At 43.6% G+C, this 23479-nt stretch overlaps 1 protein-coding gene and 1 pseudogene across 1 annotated transcript in view; one reads left to right on the top strand and one right to left on the bottom strand.

Moving 5' to 3' along the window:
- The window catches only part of LOC139479285 (uncharacterized), a 142091-nt gene that overhangs the window by 51045 nt on the left and 67567 nt on the right, over positions 1-23479 (bottom strand). The window contains exons 33-52 of the mRNA XM_071262151.1: positions 21807-23240; positions 20770-21003; positions 18883-19070; positions 17916-18327; positions 15869-16804; positions 13163-15067; positions 12538-12655; positions 11370-11593; positions 11017-11172; positions 10543-10704; positions 9471-9795; positions 8539-8753; positions 7457-7690; positions 6637-6888; positions 5301-5435; positions 3978-4301; positions 3196-3363; positions 2494-2604; positions 2166-2339; positions 558-773 (exon numbers count right to left, since the gene is read on the bottom strand). Of these exons, the coding sequence (XP_071118252.1) occupies positions 558-773; positions 2166-2339; positions 2494-2604; positions 3196-3363; positions 3978-4301; positions 5301-5435; positions 6637-6888; positions 7457-7690; positions 8539-8753; positions 9471-9795; positions 10543-10704; positions 11017-11172; positions 11370-11593; positions 12538-12655; positions 13163-15067; positions 15869-16804; positions 17916-18327; positions 18883-19070; positions 20770-21003; positions 21807-23240 (7923 nt within the window). The remainder of the gene's footprint in view (positions 1-557; positions 774-2165; positions 2340-2493; positions 2605-3195; positions 3364-3977; positions 4302-5300; positions 5436-6636; positions 6889-7456; positions 7691-8538; positions 8754-9470; positions 9796-10542; positions 10705-11016; positions 11173-11369; positions 11594-12537; positions 12656-13162; positions 15068-15868; positions 16805-17915; positions 18328-18882; positions 19071-20769; positions 21004-21806; positions 23241-23479) is intronic.
- On the top strand, positions 925-1773 carry LOC139471626 (homeobox protein 3-like; annotated as a pseudogene).

Here is a 23479-nt window from a genome sequence, read left to right as displayed (position 1 = left end):
CCAGCATTACATATATGCCAACACAAGTATGCCAAAACCATGCCAACCACATGCCTACACTATGCCCAAGACTATGTCAGCACGATGCCAACAATATGCCTACAATATGCTTAAACTGTGTCAGCACCATGTCAAAAATATACCTACAATATGCGAACACTATGTCCACCCTGCCAAGAATGTGCCAAAACTATACCAATACCATGCCGGTTATTTGCCAACACTACATTCATACTGAATTCAGCAATATTCCTGCTAAATTTTATCAAATCTGGATCAAGTAAACTCTGGAATTTGCACACTCAGGGACCTAACTCACACACAGCTAGCACTTGGTATGTTGTACGTAGGACCGCTGTGCTGCCCAAACACACAAAATGACAACACGTGAGAGGAGGGCAACTAAGGTTATCAAAGTTGTACTACCCACCTCCTCACCTGTATAGACATTTGTATGACAACCGACCTGAACAACCTTGTACCTCAAAACACACAGGTTACTATCACAGATATATTCATGATAAATAAATCACAGCATTTCAACACTAATTACTTACCTGAGAAAGTCCCAGGTGGACATGCCTCTTGCACTGTAGTTCCTTCTGGACAGTAGTGCCCCTTGGCACAGGGCAGGGGGTTGGGGACAATGGCGCTGCCGTTACAGAAGGAGCCAGCATGACAGTTGCCTGTGGGTGCTTCCAGTGCATGGAGCTCGCAGTACATTCCCAGGCTGCACTGCTGGGCGAGCTGACTGCCACTGGGGCAGAACGTCCCTGGAATATACGTGTACAGGTAAATGTGTTGAACGAGCAGGTAAATGTATTTAACAAGCAGGTAAATGTATCTAACAAGCAGGTAAATGTATTTAAGAAGCAGGTAAAAGTATCTAACAAGCAGGTAATTGTGTCTAACAAGCAGGTAAATGTATCTAACGAGCAGGTAATTGTGTCTAACGAGCAGGTAATTGTGTCTAACAAGCCGGTAAATGTATCTAACAAGCAGGTAAATGTGTCTAACAAGCAGGTAAATGTATCTCACAAGCAGGTAAATGTATCTAACAAGCAGGTAATTGTGTCTAACAAGCAGGTAAATGTATCTAACAAGCAGGTAAATGTATCTAACAAGCAGGTAATTGTGTCTAACGAGCAGGTAAATGTATCTAACAAGCAGGTAATTGTGTCTAACAAGCAGGTAAATGTATCTAACAAGCAGGTAAATGTGTCTAACAAGCAGGTAATTGTGTCTAACGAGCAGGTAAATGTATCTAACAAGCAGGTAAATGTGTCTAACAAGCAGGTAAATGTATCTAACAAGCAGGTAAATGTGTCTAACAAGCAGGTAAATGTATCTCACAAGCAGTTAAATGTATCTAACAAGCAGGTAATTGTGTCTAACGAGCAGGTAAATGTATCTAACAAGCAGGTAAATGTGTCTAACAAGCCGGTAAATGTATCTAACAAGCAGGTAAATGTGTCTAACAAGCTGGTAAATGTATCTAACAAGCAGGTAAATGTATCTAACAAGCAGGTAAATGAGTCTAACTAGCAGGTAAATGTATCTAACAAGCAGGTAAATGTATCTCACAAGCAGGTAAATGTATCTCACAAGCAGGTAAATGTATCTAACAAGCAGGTAAATGTGTCTAACAAGCAGGTAAATGTGTCTAACGAGCAGGTAAATGTGTATAACAAGCAGGTAAATGTATCTAACAAGCAGGTAAATGTATCTTACAAGCAGGTAAATGTGTCTAACCTGCAGTCACACTGTCACTGATTCACAGCATTATTAAACAATATTGTATCGGTGAAACCTCAGATACTCAAACTGCTTCAACTCCATATCTTGTTTAAGTTTGTGAATCTTTGTGGCCCAAACATATCCTTACAACATCTATGGTGTTTATTGTCAATCCACTAATCGTGAACTTGATGACTGGATACATTTTCTAAGATCCCTAAGACTAAGAGGAAAGAGGGTTTCACTTTTACAGGCATACAAGAGCAAACTTTATATTTTCTTTTTGATATAGATAATAAATTGTTCAGTCTCACTACATAAAGCTAAGAACATGCTGGATTTAATACTTTTTACGTTTTTCAAATGATGAAGTAATTTTATCAGAAAGGTCTGATCTTTTGACTTAAAACTACAATGTGATGACTCACCTGGAGTACAGATGCCCCCGGTGAAGTTGAGGGAGTAGACCGGACAGGTGCTTGTGTCGGTGGTGTTGACCACAGGGGAGGGCTTGTCTGTGTAGGCTCCACCCGTACAGAACCACCCTGGGGCACAGTTCCCTGTAGGCTCTGACAGGCCATCCCCAGCACAGTACTCGCCTCCTGGTGGTGGCAGGGGAGACAACAGTAGTTTCATGATTAATTGATTTAGTTTTTATGGTGAAAGTATTACTTTAGCTTGACACACAAAAGATAATAGTATTTTTGTATACTTTTTAATTATATGCACTTTTTGCTGAAGAAAACAATTACTTACCTGGACACGGCAGACAATCAAACATGTCATCAGCCATTGTTCTATTGTTGTAGGTACCTGCAGGACACTCGAACTCTCTTGCCGACTTGGTGCCGCTGGGACAGTATGCACCTGACACAACATAAGTGAGTGAGTGGTTTTTTTATCACATAGCCAGCAATAACAAAGTAATAAGGAAGATGGCTGACCATCAGGCAGGTCACACTCTTAAAATTACTGTGATTCATGCGAAAAATTGAATAATGAAAAAAAAAAAAAAAAAAAGCATTCTGTAAACAACAACTGTTACTTCGCTTCCCCTACTGAGTGAGTAAGTTAGGTTTCATGCCACTTTTTAACAGTATTCCAGTTATGTCATGGCGCTTCAGCTAAATGTGGGAGGAAAGCCATATTGACAAACTTTGACATATCATATTCCCCAAAAAGTTAACTGATTTGGAAGGAAGAGAGGCTGATCTCAAAAATTCCACAATGTGAACTTTTGAGTCACAGGATCCGCAAAAACTATTCTAGTCTGTGATTTTAACCATTAGTCCAAAGTCCAAGTCTAGTTACATTTTTCCTGGTCTAGCAAGATGAAAATGTTATTGTCCACATACTAAGACTAAATTATACTGAAAGTAAGGCCAAAATCAAAGTTTGTGATGAATTTCAAATGAAACACATATTGCCTCAGTGATGGTGATGAATATTGCAGTTCACCTTTAGGACATGGTGTGTCGAGGTACGTGGATGAGTTGGTGAGACAGTAGTATCCCATCTGGCAGGGCGTGCAGGTGTCCTGGTGGGTCACGTCTGTGTAGGTGCCAGCAGCACAGCCCAGGGGGTCAGCGGTACCCTCAGGACAGTAGTGACCAGTGGGGCACCACCCTGGGAACAAACATAATGCTAGGAATATAGGCAAGCAATGTCCTCTGATGCCTTCATGCTGTCCAAACTATTGAAAGATTTACATTGACTGTCACCTTAACATTTACTTATGTCACTGACATGACAGACTATCTCTAGTCATGTAAAAAAAGAAATATGGGTGTTCTTTAACTTCTTTTGAGTAGTATATATGAGAAAACAATTCCCAAATATTTGAATATGCAAATGATATTTGGACAACAATTCATGCGAAAAACTAAAAAAAAAAATTCTTTTTTTTACAGCGAGTGAGTGAGTATGGATTGAAGCCGCTTTTAGCAATTTTCCAGCAATATCACAGCGGGGGGGACACCAGAAATGGGCATCACACATTGTACCCATGTTGGGAATCGAACCCGGGTCTTCGGCGTGACGAGCGAACGCTTTAACCACTAGGCTACTCAACCACCCCTCTTTTTTACAAAGATAACAATTGTTTTTTAATAGTCTTTAATATTTGTGTAAATATGACAATTTGAATTATTTTTTTTAAATTTCAGTTTTATGTTTACATTAGACAACATTATCTTTATTTTCGTAAGTGACACAGAAAATACCCCCTAGTCCCAGCTCACCCCCAAATCCGGTGTTGTTGTTGCTGGGTGCAGCTGTGTTGACCCCGCTCTGGCAGTAGTAGCCAGCCGAGCACATGCCGGTCACATTCACCTGGCCCGGGGTGTCACAGTAGTGCCCCGGGTCACACGCCGTGCACTCCGCCTCGGCCATCAGCATCTCCACGGGGTTGTAGGTTCCTGCTGGGCACAACGACATGTTGAACCCTGTGTTGCCCTCACAGTAGCGGCCCTGAGGGCAGGGGTCCGGTCTGTCCTTGTTGACGCAGTAGTAGCGCGGCGGACAGATGTCACAGGCGCTGGCCATTGTGTGGTTCATGTAGGTGCCTGGGCAGGGAGAATGGTTGCATCATAATGGAGTAGTACCATGAAAAATATTACACTTACCCGGTAGTTTTCTTGCATGTACATACACAGGTAATAACTGTTTTGTCATCTATAAATTGTAGCAGAGATTATTGGTATAGATCCAAACAAATATTTGTTTTCCAAATCCAACTAAAAAAGAATCAGTTACTGATGCCAATTAGGACCACAAGGTATAGAAAGTCTCAGTAAATTCAAAAGGTAAAATTGAGTCAGTTGCAGAATTTCTGTGATACACAAAAGTCATAATAACAACCATCATCATCATCACCATCATCATCATCATCATCACCACCATCATCGTAATAATGATAATTATAATAATACGTCAACTTTTATTGCACATACTTCTAAGCAGAGTGCATGTTTGAAGTGCACAATCATAGTGAAAAAAGAGAGAGTTAATCTCAAAAGGCAATCAGAAACACAAGTTTCCAGGTGAGATTTGAAGTGTAAAAACCTTGGAACCTCTCAGTACACCAGAGCTACAGATAAGCAGCATATCTGCGTAAAATACCCCCCAAAATATTCAAACCCAATTACTTTCAATTAACTTGGGAACAGAAATGCATGCATTAAATGAAAAACTCAAATGCATAAAAATAGCATGCATAAATAGCCAATGAAGCCTTTTCAGCATGTGTACAAAAGAACGTTTTTCCCCAAACATAATTACCAGCTAATTTACTTTCCAAGTCAAGCCTATACATATAGAACAGTTATTTACATCTAAAACATTATTTCTCTAAAATCTTAAAATGTTCACTAATTTTGGGAGAAAAAAACAATAAAGTGATGAATAGATGAGTGAAAAAATATTGCTAACCTTATGAAAAATGTAATAGCCCAATTAAAATTGAAACCGTAGTGTAAAAACTTAATTGCTCAAAAGTTATCTGGAGCTCTAAGTACACAATACTGGGTAATGTAGAAGGAGTATGTGTTAACATTGAAACTGACCATCATCACAAGACAGAGGCAGATGTGATCCCACCGGGCAGTACGTTCCCACAGGACAGATGTTGCCGGTGATGCCATCAGTTGGAGTGTTGGATACAGCCTTCTCCTCACAGTAGTAGCCAGCATCACAGTCCCCTGGAGGCAGATGTCAACAGGATCAGCACTAGCATGGTTAATGATCGTGGCAACATAGCACAAACAGCCACAGATCCTCATCATAAATATCAAACAAAGTACCATGTTTGATGTAATAAGCGCCCAGGTGCTCTCAAAATTAGAAAAAGGGGTCTCTCCTTAGAAAATAATTTTGGTGAAAAAAACCAACAGAGTTAAAGATCGTAAATTTCTACGTTTGTGTACCTGAAATGATACAAAAGAAAAGTGTGTGCATTATACACAACAGATATATTTTTCCAGAATTTAATTGCCCATAATTAAGGGTGCATATAACACACGAGGACGTATTATACACGAATAAACAAGTCTAGTGTAAATTGATCAATATGAAGGGGTGCTAATTGGCATTGTTCACTAGTCAATATATTAGCAAATATCACCGTGGGTGCTTATTTGAGCGGCGCACTTATTATGTTGAATACAGTACCGGTATATGTTTTATCTCTTTAGTTCAGCTACTGTTCCCTATGTAACAAGGCATTTGTAAAGGATGTCATACATACAACAACAAATTGGCTTCATCCATATGTCTGAATCAATGTCAGGTCTTCTGTTGACAACTATTGAACTGATTAGCGGACCCATCATAGTTGATACCTTGTCTAGTTTTATGAGTTTCTTTTGCCAAAATTTCATAGTAGGTGGTCGATACTTACTGGTAAATTTCAACCTCCACATTAACTTACCATTAATGGATTAAAAATGAAGTGAATTAACTTTGTACGACATTGACTTTTGTGTTGTAGTCAATCATTTTACACTAATCTCAGCAATTCCATCAACAGTGTAAATCCCACAGATATCTGTTTGAGGTGAACCACAATGGTCCATCAGGATTTCGAGTGATGACTTCATAGCAGATCCAGGAGCCATCAGTTTGTAAATGGTCGGGGTTTTGTCCTCTGGAATGCTATAAATATCACATACATATTCCTGGGACTACACCTGATTGTGAAACTGTCATCCCAAAATGTTGTAAGTTACATTTGTATTTTTAATGTTGGTCAGTTTTGTAAGTCAACTAACAAAAGTAACAAGGACCAAGGGATGTAACTCAGCTAAGCTCTGGGACACTCATGATCATTGTGGTACACCAGTTCATCGATGCATCATTCCAGCCTCTGTGGACACTCGAGGAGAGAGTTCTCTGTTCACCCACCTGTGAAGTTGGAGAGTCCTTGAAGCTCGCAGTACTTGCCCCCGGGACAGTCGATACAGTCGTCCACGGAGTCGCGCCCGGTGTCGGGGAGGTAGGTTCCTGCTGGACAGGGTATGGGGATTCCTGTACCGGCTGGGCAGTAGTGACCACTGGTGCAGTAGTCTCCGTATGTCTGACCAATGGGGTTCTGTTCGACAGCCCCAAGTGGGCAGTAGTGGCCCGCACTGCAGTTGCCCACAGGATGAGTCAAGCCTAAAGGAGAGGTGACAGTAAGTAATTTTCATCCAATTTTCAACATGATGGACATGAGGCATTTTTGAAAGACAAACTGTCAGAGGCATCTGTCTACACAACTGTGGTCCCATTTGCCTGGAACGACGTTCATGATGTCAGTCTCTGGATTGTCTGGTCCAGACTTGATTATTTACTGACCACTGTCATATAGCTGGGATATTGCTGAGTGCAGTGTTGAACAACAAACAAATAATAACACAACTGTGGATGGAGTCGAGATGAAATGGGGTTTTACGTCACCCTTACAATTGTTGGACATATATATCGACATGCATGCATATGTGTGTATGGCTGCTTGCACTAGTCCAGACTAATGCCAGTAATCCCACTGAGATACCATGCCAGAGTTCAAAATGGATAAACCACTCAGAATAATGGTTTTACTGCATAAGTCAAAGCTGGTACAATACATATATACAAATGTCTTGAGATGACACTGGGGCAATCTATTAAACGATCTATCAGAAGCAAAGCTAGTGAATGATGACTGATAACACAACAACATCAAACTCAACCAATCTCCCACCTTCAGTGTTGCAGTATTCTCCAGGCGGACAGTCCTGGCACTGGGTGACGTTCTGCAGTCCGGTGAGGTCGCTGAAGGTGCCGGCTGGGCACTTGACAGCCTGGTCAGATCCCTTGGGGCAGTAGGCACCCAGGTCACATACATCTCCAGTGGCGCCATCTGTGGGTCTAGCCGTCTCTGCACCACTGACACACACATAGCCAGAATCACACATGTCTGTTGGTGCTGTCAGGCCTAAAGATTGGACAAGAAAACAGATTATTTTACATTGCAATCACTCAGGCCTCAAATGATTTGAACACACATTTACTAGGGGTAAGGGAAATTAGAACTATACTTTAATTCAATCAAACTTAACGACACCTTGGTATACATGTGAAGCTAAAATTTTATAATTTATCTTAGAAGCATATAAAAAGTTCATCTCTACAAGATGGCGTCTTCCAGCAAAAACATTTCATCACAGTAAAATCTAATTGGTAAAGAAGGATGCTGCACAAACATGTATGTTAGCAGAATAAAATGACAGAGACAAAAGACATCATTATATTCTGATCCGGACAGCAAGCCCCTGAATGTGTGAGTGAGTGAGTTGGTTTTAACGCCGCTTTTAACAGTATCCCACTTATATCATGGCGTGTCAGGTTAATGTGGGAGGAAAGCCCGAAGTGATGCAGGTGTCAGATGTGTATCACCTTGGTGAAACCCATGAGCCTGGGTATGGTGCTGACAAATCTAGAAACATAATGATTCGAACCCATAATCATAGGTTTCTGGCGTGCCCAAAGTGATGCAACTCCGCACAGCGAATCGTGGCGCCTTAGACGACTGGGACACATGTGGCCCCAGCCTCTGAATGAATTATACTACTCATCTTTTGATAGAGATAATCAAGTAGACATATTCAAATATACACTTGACATATTATCAGAATCAGTTTTGTGTATCATGGAAAGACAAAAATATCCCTGTTCAAAGTGGAGTAGTATATGTATGGTCTAACACAAGGAGAAACTCTTCGTCAGATGGAAATTTGCCTCCAGATTAATAAGAAATTATTCCACTTAATATCTGCAACCTACCTGGGTTTTCACAGAAGAATCCTCCAGTGCAGGGCTTGCACTCTACAGTTGTCTGTAGCTCAGTCTCATTGCTGTATGTGCCTGTAGGGCAGGGGCTGGACGTCTTCACGCCCGTGTTGAGGGGACAGAAGTACCCTGGGGGACAGGGTGCAGGGGTTGTCACTCCACTGTCAGAATCACCCGTTGTACTCGCTACTTCTGCAGGGTCACAGTATCTACACACAACAAACAATCATTAACACATCATCCCCCTGAAGTCAACATTATGCTTTCCACATTAACTCTAACAGAAATCAGTGAATTCCCTATGAGGTACACTCACTCACTGATACATATTTTATAAGTTTTACTCAGTGCAGTATAAGTAAACATAGGCCAGATGAATACCCCACTCAGACACAGTTTACTGACTCCGAGCCAACCAGTACTTTTAATGTCTTTGGTATGAATCCTGGACCTTCTGCTCTCCGCTCTATCTCTAGACCATGGAGGTGGTCCACTAAAAGAGCATCCGCAATAAAGATTTCACACCTGTAGCGTATGTAGGGGTAATAATAGTGTAGAGCTATGAGTTTGGATTATTATTATTATTATCATTATCATTATTATTATTATTATAATTATAATTAACCATCCATAGGGATTCAGGATTAGAATAGGTCCCAAGCAACATTACTGGTATGCTTTCGTACAAGTCAAAACATGGTTTGGTGGTCAGCCACTATCACTTGGTTTCATTTGACCCATGAGGCTATGGATGTTGCTCATAATTTCAACCACTGGTTGTCTGATCCAGGCTTGATTATTTACAGGCCTCTATGATATGACTGGAATAATGCTGAGTGCGGTGGTAAACAGCAAACAAATGATTAATCTGATCTCATGGCAGATAATTATAATCATGAAAGCTTTATAAGTAAACTGTCTCTCACTTTCCAGCAGGGCAGTCCTTGCAGTCACTCCTCTGGGTCTCATCCTGGTAGAACCCTGCAGCACACATCACTGGCTTGCCCGTCCCCACGGGACACTTGTGGCCTGTTGTACAGTTGTAGTCCACAGGATTAGGTGAGCTTTGGCCGGCAGGACAGTAGAATCCTGCTGAGCACGGGCCAGTGCTGTAGTTGTTGGCAGTGCCGGCACAGTAGTAGCCAGGAGGACACAGGATGCAGTCGGTGATGTTCATGTTGCCGCTGGTGTTTGACAGCGTGCCAGCTGGACAGGGGCTGGGTGTGGATGAACCTTTCTCACAATAAAACCCTGTGAAGGAGATGACAGTCAGTCATAAGGTGAGCGTAGCTTATTTAATGGTCTGTGGAAAGAGTAACAATTTCACTATGGCAGCGTGAGTAGAGAGAAATGGTTGAGAGAAGCATTTTCCTGTTGCAAATAGATACATATAGTTATATTGGCATCACTTTGGCAGCATAATTGGAGCAGGGTAATTTCGGAAAAATAATCTAGACCTCAAGCAACACAAATGGGAATGTAAACCAGGAAGGTCACAGAGCTCTGAGAGTTTCCAGCTGGCGCCTCATGTTAGGGTGGCCAACAGCATAACTAGAATACTGAAGCTTCAGTCAACAGAAGAACTTGAACACAAAATGTGCATGGAATGCTGTACTACTGGTATTACATAGGAGTGAGTTTGGTTTAACACTGCTTTGAGAAATATTTCAGTTATATCTCGGGGTGACAGTTAATTATGATGGAAAGCCCACAGGCCTGTTGCACTGATGTAGGAGGCTACGGCTATGTCACAGGGCACATGTAGAAGGCTGTCTGACCTACCTGTAGGGCAGATGTAGGAGGCTATGTCAGACCTACCTGTAAGGCACATGTAGGAGGCTATTTCCGACCTACCTGTGGGGCAGATGTAGGAGGCTTTGTCCGACCTACCTGTAAGGTCACATGTAGGAGGCTATTTCCGACCTACCTGTGGGGAAGATGTAGGAGGCTATTTCCGACTTACCTTTGGCAAGATGTAGGAGGCTATGTCCGACTTACCTGTGGGGCAGATGTTGGTTGGTATGTCTGGCCGTACAGCTCCTCCGCTACAGTAGTAGCCAGCATTACAAAGGCCTTCCGGTTGTGTCAGCTCATAGAGGCTGCAGTACATCCCTCCATCACAGGTCACAGGGTAGGGGGATCCCTCGGGGCAGTAGGTGCCTGCAACAACCAGAATTCATAGTACATTCAGAAAACAACATGTACAAACCCTTCGTGACATTTTGTTGAGGACAGCTTATGTTGTTCCCACAACTCTATTGATGCTCACATAGATTTCAGTGGTTTTCACAAGGTGCTTCAGTGGCTTTTGAAGCAAGACCAACTAGTTTAGTTGACTTACTCACTCTCTGTAGACTCTTAAGACGAGCCAACCATCCTGCTTGGATGCCCCACACACCAAGGTTAACAAGGACAACACCATGCTCGGTAGCTAGGATGCCCCCCCCATGACCAGGTAACTGATGAACCCACCTGGCCAGCACTTGCCGCCTGTGTAGTTGGTGAGAGGGCAGGTGCAGTCTGGGAGGCTTGTGGCGTTGATGGTGGTCACTGGTTCCGCCATATAGGCCCCCCCTGTACAGTACCATCCTGCCGTGCAGTTGCCGGAGGGAGCAGCAAGCCCATCAGCTGAAGAAAATACAGAAATCACTTGATGATTAATGAGTCCTTATATTTTGTATGTTAAATTACATTTTAATATATTTCACATATCTGCAAATATCAGCCATCCCTTCTGCTAACGCTCTAGACGTTCTACAACGATTACAAATCAAGTGTCCAGTCCATGCACCAGGACACCTTTGGGACTTCAGGACCATACTTACTCTGACAGTACTGTCCTGGTGGGCAGACCAGGCAGTCCTCCTGTCCGTCACTGCCACTGGCTGGGTTGTAGGATCCTTTAGGACAGGGATTCTCATAGGGGCTGGACGTGCCTGCAGGGCAGTAGTAGCCCTCCGGACACGGTTGGCCTGCAAAGTCGGTGGAGTTCTCGAGACAGTAGAAGCCTTTGGGACAGGTGGTGCAGTTCTGCTGACGGGGACTGTCACTGTGGGGACAGGAAGGTAAACAGAACTGAGGAGATGTAATACAATAGGCACTTCAGATACTTGCAACACTGACTGACTGACTGACTGACTGACTGACTGACTGACTGACTGACTGACTGACTGACTGACTGACTGACTGACTGACTGACTGACTGACTGACTGACTGACTGACTGACTGACTGACTTGTAAGGCAGATATTTAGTGGAATTTCACAGTGACCACATTCATTATTTCTAATGTTTGTTTGTTTGTTGTGTAACACTGCACTCACCAATATTCCAGCTATATGATGTCAGTCAGTAAACTTATAACACGAGCATTGATCTACATTATTGGATCAATGACATGCATCAACCGAGTCAGCGAGCCTGACCACCCAAACCCATTACTCTCCTCTTACAACAAGCATAGTCGCCTTATACGGCAAGCATGGGTTGGTAAAGACCTACTCTAACCCGAATCATCACGGGTCAGTATTTTGAATGACTTATTCTGTAAGCATTATGGTCATGTCATTATTTGATATTGCTCATCAAGTTTCTTCATGTTACCTTTCGTTCAGATTAAAATACCAGGTGAATTTTGTGATGATGACAGAAGCACACGGGGACATAATTATTTAGTTTCTGATACACAACCAGTAGACAACTATGTCTTAACTTGACGAAATGTGTGCACCAATTAGCATTTCAAGCCATGTTCAAATGTCTTTTGAGATGTCAATGAAAAATATCCCCTGAAACTTTAAACACCAAACCTTTCTTTTTGAAGCTAATGGTTCACCCACTTTGAATACATCACGAAGAGGTCAACATATGCTTGACAACAGAATAGACTTCACAGCATGATTACACAAATCTTTCAAAATATTCAAGAAAAAAATATTATTTATTTTTTTCAAAAAAATGTCCATGAGCCCCTGAACTGTTCTCCCATCTCACCTGTAGCTTCCTGGGGGGCAGGAGAGGGGGTCAGTGGTGCCTGCTGGACAGTAGTACCCCTGGGGACACTCTCCCCCATCACCCGTGTGGTTGCTGGAGGGCTTGTCTGTGTCAACCCCTGCAGAGAACCACGGGACATTCAGACATGGTCGGCCATGAATCAGGATAATTCTACTTAGGAAGTATTTGTTTTGAAATAACACAACACAATGTACTTTTTGTTTTGTGGATTGTCTACAGGCTTGCATGTAGCAAAAAGGGAGGCAATCACAAAAGAAAGACAGGACAAGCAAACTGAAAAAGATAAGTCTTTTGGCAATATCTTGATATGGCTGTACATTCTAAGGATACTTGTTTTATATTAGTCTTGAAATAACATTTTACATGTCTTACAAGTAGGAATTTCAATAATAATCCATATTATATTTCATTTTGAAAAGTAACAAATTTGTGTTCCGAAAATAATCATGAATTTGTGACCTCATATTATAGAAATAAGGTTATTCAACACTCATTCAACATCACAAGACATTAGAAATGATTACCTAATTCAAAATATGGCACTGAAGAACAGAATTAATCCAAATGTCCTTGGCATAAATATGACATCATGAGAGTTACTCACCTAGTCTGCAGTAGTAGCCAGCAGCACATTCTCCACTGACCGCCGAGAGAGCAGGAGTCTGACAGAACTTGCCCCCATCACACTGTGTGCATTGCCCGACTGAGCTCATCCCTTCCACAGGGTTGTAGGTGCCAGCAGGACAGGGCTGGAGGTCTGCCCCGGTCTTGTAGGGACAGTAGTAGCCAGCCAGACAGGGGTCGGCTCGGTCCCTGTTGGTGCAGTAATACCCATCTGGACAGTCGTAACAAACAGCAGCTCCTGTGTGGTTGGTGTAGGTGCCATTGGCACAGTAGAAGTGTTGAGGAGAGCCCAGAGGACAGTAGGACCCTGCTGGACAGATGTTGCCCGTCACGCCATCGTAAGGAGCTGGTGTACTGGCACCCAGGGTGCAGTAGAAGCCTTCATCACACTCTCCAGAAACAGCTGGTAGTCCTGTGGTGTTACAATATTTCCCTGGATCGCAGGCATTACAAGCAGACACATTGGTTCTGCGTGGGTGAGGTTGGTAGGTTCCGGCTGCACATGCTGTAGGTTGGTGGCTGTGTTCTGGGCAGAAGTAACCAGCAGGACACTCGTCGCCGTAAACTTGACCGACCGGGTTGGCTTCCTCGGATGCATTACTGCAGTAGTATCCAGCTAGGCAGGATCCATTGGGGGCTGTCAAACTGGAGTGGGAGCAGAATTCTCCAGGTGGACAGATGGTACAATCAGCCTCTGATGGCAGCTTATCTCGGTCCCCGAATGTTCCCTTGGGGCATGGGTCTGGCCATGATGATCCTTGTACACAGTGGGTTCCTTGTGGACAGGGTCCTCCTGATACTGACAGCGCCGGAGTGGGGGAAGTCGATTTCAGGACACAGTAGTATCCTGCTGTGCACTGACCTGTTGGCTCGGTGATGTTCTCCGCCTCACAGTAGAACCCTGCTGGACAGTCTCTGCATTCTCCAAGACTCTCCAGACCTGTTGTGTTGCTGTATGTTCCCAAAGGACAGGGGTTCTGTCGTGCAGTCATGGTGCCGTTGGGGCAGTAGAACCCGGCTGGACAGACCTTGGGGTTTACAACGCCATGAGAAGGAGCTCCAACTCCACTCTGCTGTTCAGTTATTGCCTCATTCTGATCACAATAAGTTCCACCCTGGCAAAACAAGCACTCTCCTCTCTCTGGATCTGGCTGGTACTGTCCTGATGGACATGGTGTTTGAACGCCACTTCCTTGTGGGCATGTGTGACCTGCAAGACATTTATTGCCTGGTGGCTGTGGCTGAATGCTTCCTTCGGGGCAGAACCAACCTACGTCACAGTCACCATTGGGAAGGTCCCGACCAGGACCAGCACAGTACATACCAGCAGTACAAGGGAGACAACTGCTGATGTTGTGATTGCCGAACCAGTCACTATACTCTCCTTCTTGGCAGGCTATAGGTGAAGAGCTAGCTCGAGGACAGTAGTGGCCCTTTGGACATATATCTCCAAAAGTTTCATTCACAGGATTCTTCAAAGTTGAACTAACATTACAGTAGTATCCAGCATCACATTCACCAGTCACGTTTGCGAGGGCATCGACGTCACAGTAATGACCAGGCAGGCACTCCTGGGGGGACTCTGATCCCGAGGGACAGAACTGACCAGCATTGCACCTTCCTCCAATGCTAGTAGCTGGGCAGGAGCAATCACTGCCGGAGTCTAGACCAAGGATGGAGGGTCTGTCAGTCCATGATCCCAAAGCACAGTACCAGCCTCCTGAACACAACCCTGCTGGCTCCTCATTGCCTTCCCCTGGGCAGTAGTGGCCCACAGGACAGATCTGACAGGCATCGTATGTTGAGGCCTGGGTCTGGTTGTTGAAGGTTCCGTTTCCACAGGGGAACTGGTGTGCGAATTCCGTGGCTGGTGGACAGTAGTATCCTGAAAGATGACAGGGATTGAGATTGAGCTACAGACAAAAGCATACATTTTTTAACTTGTATGAGATTCAAATTCATCATCCAAAACTGGCTCCCACAGAAGATATTGCTTGGGTGAGATCAAGCAATATCTACATTGTAGATATCGCTGCAATGAAATTGCATCACAATGCTTTGCAGACCATTGTGACATCATTGGTTCCAATGACGTCACAATCAAATGACGTCACTAATGGCTCTGCTACTGAAGCTGTTAGCAGTACTTTTTACACCTAAGACACTGCTTATTACTGTCTTCAAACTGAAAAAGTTGGAAGAATGATGTTGGATGATAAATAAAATCTCAGCCTCGTGTCTTTCATATCAAATATATCAACACTCGTTGATAAAAATGGAAAAAATCCTTGACAGGCCTCGGAGTTTTTCCACACATGTTGATATATTTTATATCAAAAGACACTCAGGTGAGATTATCTATATAAAACTCTATATAACACATACTATGGCTCAGTTCCCTGAAGAATGTAGGGTAGGTTTAAAAATAATGTGAAAAGTGTCACTCAGGTATTCAGTATTTTGGTACTTCAGTTTTAGCCTAAAAGTATACACATCAAGAATGTATGCATTTTTTTTGCATGGATCATTACAATGTTTAGTCATAATATAGCATTTTTATTATGAAGGATAACAAAATCCACATAGTACACAAACACTTCTGAATTAGTATAATACACAGTTAATATACAAGATTTAAAATAACACTCAACAACTTTAACCTTAGCCATTACAAAATGTCAGTTACCTTTGGGACATATGGTTTTGTTTGGAGCTCCAGCTTCACAGTAGAAGCCCGCTGGACATGCTGTGCAGTTGGACTGCATCTCATTCATATTGTAGTGCCCAGGGGGACAGTCTGTGGGCTGGCTAGATCCTTCTTTGCAGAACGTGCCGGCAGGACAGGGTCCTCCATTGGCAGTGACAGTGGCCGGCTTGGAGGAGATGGAGCCTCCAGTACAGTAGAAGCCTTCTTCACACAGTCCTGTTGGGTAAACCAGGCCAGGCACATCACAGAAGTAGCCTGGCAAACAGTCCTGGCATTCAGAGAGAGCCTTGATCATGGTTTGGTTGTTGAAGGTTCCTGCAGGGCAAGGAACAGGGTCCTGTGTTTGTTGTGTACAGTAGTGACCCACTGGACAGACGTCTGCATCCCCTGTGACATTACCAGTCGGGGATTTGGAATCAGAGCCGTATTTGCAGTAGAAGCCAGCATCACATGGTCCAGTCACTGCGGTCAGATTGGCCACATCACAGTAGAACCCGCCAGTACACTGTGTGCACTGGCTGAGGGTGGACAGACCAGTGGTCTGGCCGAAGGTTCCAGCTGGGCAGGACTGCCAGACATAACCAGTACCCTCGGGACAGTAGAACCCTGCTGGACATGGATCGGGACTCGAACCTGTGATGCAGAAGTAACCAGGTGTGCAGAGTTCACACTTTTTCGTTTTGGTGACATCTGTGAATGTTCCTGGGTCACAGGCTATAGGATATGCTGTTCCTTCGGGACAGTAGTGGCCCACGGGACATTCATTTCCAGTCACATTGTCCACTGGGGTTGCTGAGCTGGAGTTGCCTGAACAGAAGTATCCCTCTGTACAGTTTCCAGCAGGTGCCTCCATGCCTGACGTCGGACAATACTGACCCCCTTCACATCCCTTACACTGGTGCAGGAACTCCAGACCTGCAAGTAAAAGAATGGTCAATAGAAGAAAAGTGCTGCTCAAATTGGAGATTCTACTTTAATAATAAGACAAAGTGACCAGGGCTCACTAAAAAACCCAAATTCAACATCATAACAGCAATATTTCTCATAAAATCTGCACTTCGAAATTAAACATTGCACTCCACCTCTCCAATTGGTATAGAAACTGTACCCACAATTGGAAAAGAATCCAAGTAGTAGTTTTCAAGTTATAGGTTGCACAAATGTTAAAGTAAAATTCTTTCATAACTTCACAACATAAAACACATATTTCTTTCAGAAAATACATGTATCAAAATCAAACTTTTCACTCCACCTCTTCCATTAGTATGGAAACTGTTCCCTAAATTTGAAAAGAATCCATGCAGTACTGTAGTTTTCAAGTTTTTACTCAGAATTGTTTTACCGAAACATTTGTCCAACCTAAGTAAAAACATGAAAAATGACTATTTTTTTCAGAAAATCCAAATATCGAAATCAAACTTTGTACTGCACCTCCCTCATTTGAATAAAAAGTGTTCAAGTTTGAAAAGAATCTATGCAGTTGTTTTCAAAGTAGCATAGTCAGGGCATGGTGAGACACAATCAGTCAGGTCATACATTGTAACTTTCGATCCTCACAAGTCAGGTCATACAACAACCCCCATACATGTGGGTTAGAACTGGTCTTTGGCAACCCAAGCTTGTTGTAAAAGGCATCTAATGGGATCAGACGGTCAGAATAACTACCTCAGTTGATACAGCATTAGACATCAAACAAGCAAAGCAAAGGTTACCATAGGAACCTATTCTGCTGAAGGTGAGGTAAAATGGTGTTTAACGTCATGTTCAAGACTATTGCACTTATATAGCAATGTGCGTGCGTGCATGCGTGAATATGGCTGCTTACACTAGTCCGGAATAATTCCGATTTTATAGTGCTTGTCCACTGAGATAACATGCCGCAGGTCAGCATGAATACCCCACTCAGAAACAGTATACGGACTCCGAGCCGACCAGTGCTTGTTTAACCCCTCAATGCCGTGCACCAGGCAGGGTAATATTTCTCCCAAAGAATCCCCTCTAAGCCATATTGAAAGACTGATCCTACCTTCCACAGGGTTGTAAGTCCCTGGCGGGCACAGAGTTGAGGCATTAGACCCTACAGGACAGTAGGCTCCCTTCGGGCAGATGTTCCCTGTCACACCATCTATAGGAGCTGCTACAGAGGCACCAGACAGGCAGTAGAACCCTCCATCACAGAAGCCGGATGGCGAGGACAGTCCCTCCTGCCCACAGTACTGCCCACTAGGACATGGAGTACACTCGTCAATCTTCTTCAGGTACAACATGTCGTTATATGTTCCATTTGGACATCTGTGCTCCTTGGCAAACTTAGTTCCAGGGAGACAGAAGCTGCCTGGCTCGCAAGGTGACGGGTTCTGGACGCCATGGTTACAGACTGTGTCGTTCTGGATTGTACCGTCACAGTAATACCCTTCGGGGCAGTCTTTGCAGGATGCCTGTAATTGAAGCATTAGGTCAATAATTTTGGTTTAATGCTGCCTTGTACAGAATTTCGGCTATATCAGCCCATGTAAGCTTAATGTTAAGATATGATATCAGTTGGTAGGATGTTGACAGATCAAAGATCATCATCGTGGTAAATTTGAGACTTGATCTCAAAATCTGTGGATCTTGGCATGGATAAGGGACACAACTCTGCATGGAAAATTGAGTAAGAAACATTGGAATTGGAAAATCTTATATCCCTCATAATTAGAGACAAAGTGTCACTGTACGGTGCCAAGTTTCTTACTCATTAAAAATGCTATTTTGATTTCTTGTTAAATGAGTTATCATTGGATTGATTTCCTTGCTAAATTTGTCACCATATTTCCAAGATCTTGATAATCATAAAATCCAATGTGCTTACTCTCTTAGTTTCTTTTATTACAGTCTTAAGTGTATTTAACATGCCATATGTGCTACGGTACATCCCAAATTCTTTTAGAATCACCACTGTACTTAATAATCAAAACCAAATGTACTCTTTGTACATGCATTCAGTGATTTACCTTGCCAAATTCATCTTGGTACTTCCCGGATTCACAAGCCTCTTCCATCTTGCTCCCCTTGATGCACAAGTGGCCGGGAGTGCAGATGTAGGACGTCGGTGTGCTGGTGTTCTGGCCTTCGGGGCAGTAGTAACCCTCACTGCACAAATCTGTCGGACTTTCCTGGCCATAACTGTCACAGTAGAAGCCTGGAAACAAAGATACACACTATACTACTGTGGTTCGTGTATAACTTTTGACCACTCTCAGCAACATTCCAGCAATATGATGGCAGCCTGCAAATAATCTAGTCAGGACAAGACAAACCAGTGATTGATATCACGATTAATATCCCATATCGCATAGGTTGCTGCGGATGTGTTGATAATAACTGTGGAATGACATTCAATTACCTTGAAGTGAAAGCTCAAATAAGTCCCACTATCTTTGTTCTGTTTCTAGCAGGGTGTGCAGTCGTCCCACAGATGACATCCTAGTGAGTGAATGAGGTTTAACGCCGCTATTAACATTATTCCAGTTATATTACGGCGTGTCAGCTTCATGTGGGAGGAAAGCCCAAAGTCTCAGACGTTTGCCACTTTGGTGAAACCCACGAGCACGGGTATGGTGCTGACAAACCTAGAAACATAATTGGCGCGAACCGGGATTCGAACCCACAATCATATGTTTCTGGCGTGCCCAAAGGGACGCAACTCCGCACAGCAAATCGCTGCGCCTTAGACGACTTGGCCACCCATGGCCTCAGCCTCTGAATGAATTATACTACTCAACTTTTATAGAGATAATCAAGTATGTCTGACATATTCAAATATACACTTGCTGACGGGGTTAACCTCTTTGGTCATGCGGATAAGGCGTCCGACCTCGGTCAGAAGGTCCGTGGTTCGAATCCCATCACGGGAGTCGGAAATTTTATGGCCACTACAGATTTCTGACAGTAGTGATTGAGTGAGTGGTGTTTTACAAACTGCTTCTAAAAGTATACTACTCAAAAGAAGTTAAAGAACACCCGATTTTTTCAAATGACAGTAGTTAACCTGTCATGGCTGGTTGCTGTCAGCCTTCCAATTGTGGGTGTTCATTAACTTGTTTTGAGTAGCATCCTCCAGACACAGACCAGTAGCCATCTTTAATCCATGTGACAGAGTGCGTTGAGTTGTATCAGGACCTGTCAGCTTCATGTTGGAGGTAAGCCTGAAGTGATGCAGGTCCCTGACATTTACCACTTCAGTAAAATCCCTGAGTTTGGGTTTGGTGCTGACACATGTAGGAAGGAGGCTGATCAAATAGTGGTTCTGTTTCAGCGTTAACAACATTTGGAGAACTGGACTGTAGTCTCGTGTGTGACCATCCAACACAGTATCCACAATCTTCTTTCTAATACAGTGGTATCTGTCCAAATTGAACTTTTTCTCCAGTCCCCTCAGTTCCTTTAAAAATTATCATTACTCAAACTGGCCAACTGCGATCTCAATCGGACTTGCCAACTAAAATTATGGTCCCAATAAACCAATTTATTATTGAAAAGAAGCTGTCTAAATCAGACTGAACCAGGTATGACCGGATGGATGTTCTCTCACTTTAAAGTAAGCTCAGTCACTGTCTGCTAAAACAACAATGCTAAACCTGCATGTAATCCTAGTTTGAAATCATTTGTGTTTCCTATGGACGAGTGTGAAAATGTGACGATATCCCACTAGCACAGTTGGTTTAGCATCTCAGACAAGACAAGCCTAACATTTTGTACTGTGTAATCTGAACCTCGCCAGACTTTTTGTACTGGTGCAAACCGAATTGGACAGATTCCACTGTATATGATAATACATCATGTCATAATCTCTCTTTATGCTTGCCCTCCCTGTTATTATCGTCAAAGCGCTGCCTCACCTGAAGTGCACAACCTGCAGTCACTGAACTGTGTGTTCCCTGTCGCGTTGGTGAAGGACCCTGGGGGACACTTGATAGGGTCTCCTGTTCCCTCGGGGCAGTAGGCTCCCTTGGGGCATGTCCCCCCTGTAGCATCTCCCTGGGGGTCGGGGCGGATGGCGCCAAGGGTGCAGTAATACCCTGCTGTACATGACGCAGTTGCATCGGCTAGGCCAGCAGTCTCGCAGTAGGAACCTGTGGACAGGGACAATATTTTGTAATTGTTATACAGCTGTATCATGTGGACGAACAAAGTTTCATCTGCTAGAAACCAACAAGGTCTCTGCGAGTGCCAATGCACAGATTGCCGATCTTGTTAAAGATGATCTCGAGTGATGAGAAATTAACCACTTTATAAATGAAATTGGGTACAAAAAAACAACTGATTACTATTGGCAAGGTGATAATGCAACAACAAGGACCTGACCCTGAGGTGGTCTGATTGGACTGAAGCCTCATTAAGACCTTGCCAAGAGTAAGTATTTGTATATTAAAATAAAAGAACAAAATGACAGCTTAAATACAACATTTCAAGCACTATTAGAACTCATACAACCTCCAGAGAGGATGACTTGAGCTGAACATCATGTCACACTGTTGAATATTATACACATTCACCTTGTCATTCTTTAAACCTTTATTGTATCATCAATTTACAAATACCAGTATTATAAACTATGGTGTATCTTGCAACAATATTTCACAAATTGCGTCCTAGTTATTGCAACATGTTTGTTATGTTTATGGTACAGAATTATTAGAAAGTTTCTCAAAATGTGCAACATGAATTTTTCTATGTCTAAAAATAGAAGAGAAATATTGTCAGGTGTTTACTTTTAATGGAGAACCTGATAACCCATATAAGATAATGTTATTGATGACTGAAGTACTTCTTTGAGCTATAAGCAATATAAGTTATTGAACAAATACATCCAAAACTAGGAACCTTACATGTATTGACAATGATAATGGTGGGCCATTTCCCAAAATACACTTACCCGGTTTACACAGCAAGGGTTCACTGGATCCGCGGGGACAATAGTAGCCTGGCTGGCATTGTCCACCGGTGACGTCTGCTGGGCAGGTGCAGGAGGTGTCGTTGGCCGTGTAGTTCCCAATCTCCGTGGGTTTAGCTGTCCAGGCTCCCCTCACACAGTACCATCCTTCAGTACAGAGGTCTGTCGGGACAGTCAGCCCAGGACTTCCACAGTAGTGCCCTGGCTCACAAGTCATACAGTCAGACGCACTCTGCTTCCGGGTGTAGTTATTGTATGTCCCTCGCTCACATGGGTACTCATATTGGTCTTTTGTTCCTTCTGGACAGTAGTGTCCCGTTGGGCATTCTGTGCCGGAAAAGTCAGTTGAATTCTCTGGACAGTGGTATCCTGCCGGACACATCAGACACTGTGCAAGACCTGTAGATGGACTGTATGTTCCCGGCTTACACCCAAGAGGATAGGAGGTTCCATTTGGGCAGTAGTGTCCAACAGGGCAGGGTCCTCCTGAGGAGTCCAGAGTTGGGTTGTTGGGATACTTTGCTCCTGTCAGACAGAAGAAACCCTCGTCACATGGTCCTGATGGTGCTCCTAGACCTTCCTCTCCACAGTACTGTCCATACGTACACTGGATGCAGCTTGTACCATCTATAGCCTTGAGGTTTGGATTAAAGGTTCCCAGGGGACATTTCTGAGGTGTGATAGTCTTCGCTGGACAGAAGTTTCCTTCTGGGCAGGGTCCTGACACACCTGTGACATTCGTCTCCGGGGTGGGAGAGCTGGAACCTTCTGTACAGTAGTATCCCTGTTCACAGTCCCCAGCTACCACTTGAGCACCGGGAGCATCACAGTAGTGGCCTCCAGTGCACTGAGTACAGTTGGCGACGTCCCACAGACCAGTGGCAGTGCTAAATGTTCCCGGAGGACAGCTTTTGTAAACTACTCCTGTGCCTTCTGGGCAATAGTAGCCAATTGGGCAGACACTAGGTGGGTTCACACCGTCACACCAGTGCCCAGGAGCACATGGTTCACAGGTCTCGGCTTGAGTTGACTTCTGATAGGTTCCGCCTTCACAGGGAACAGGGACCTTAGTTCCTGGTGGACAAAAGTGTCCTACAGTACAAGGAGCTCCTGTGGTCCCTCCGTCATTGGGCATAGACGAACTTGCTCCTTGGGTGCAATAGAAGCCACCCGAACAAGGTCCTGTCGGTTCCTTCAGACCGGTGGCATCACAGTAGAATCCTCCAGAACAGGCTAGACACTCAGAAGCTGTTCCTAGGCCTGTGCTGTTGGACCAAGTTCCAACTGGGCAAGGGTCTGGGGCAGCTGTTCCAGCCGGGCAGTAATAGCCCTCCGGACAGCGGTCACCAGAGATCCCATCGACTGGCGTGGGGATGGAAGAGCCATTGATGCACCAGAAAGTGATATCACAATCACCTAAAAAAAACATAAAAAATAATGACATACCCAATACACACATACAAAATAATGACATAACCAATACACACATACAGACAAAATGACATACCGTACCCAAAACACACATACAGTTTAAACTAAACCCAATGACATCAAAAAACAAATTGACTCCACACAAGCTGAGTGAATGTTGTTTTATGACACAGGAAGCAATATTCAAACAATATCACATCAGCCAGTAAATAATCAAGGCTTGA

This window comes from Haliotis cracherodii, unplaced genomic scaffold (assembly GCF_022045235.1).
Source record: "Haliotis cracherodii isolate W230 unplaced genomic scaffold, xgHalCrac1.p SCAF_1, whole genome shotgun sequence".
Lineage (NCBI taxonomy): Eukaryota > Metazoa > Mollusca > Gastropoda > Lepetellida > Haliotidae > Haliotis > Haliotis cracherodii.
The sequence above is the reverse complement of the archived record's forward strand: the minus strand, read 5'-3'. Positions and strand labels throughout refer to the sequence as shown.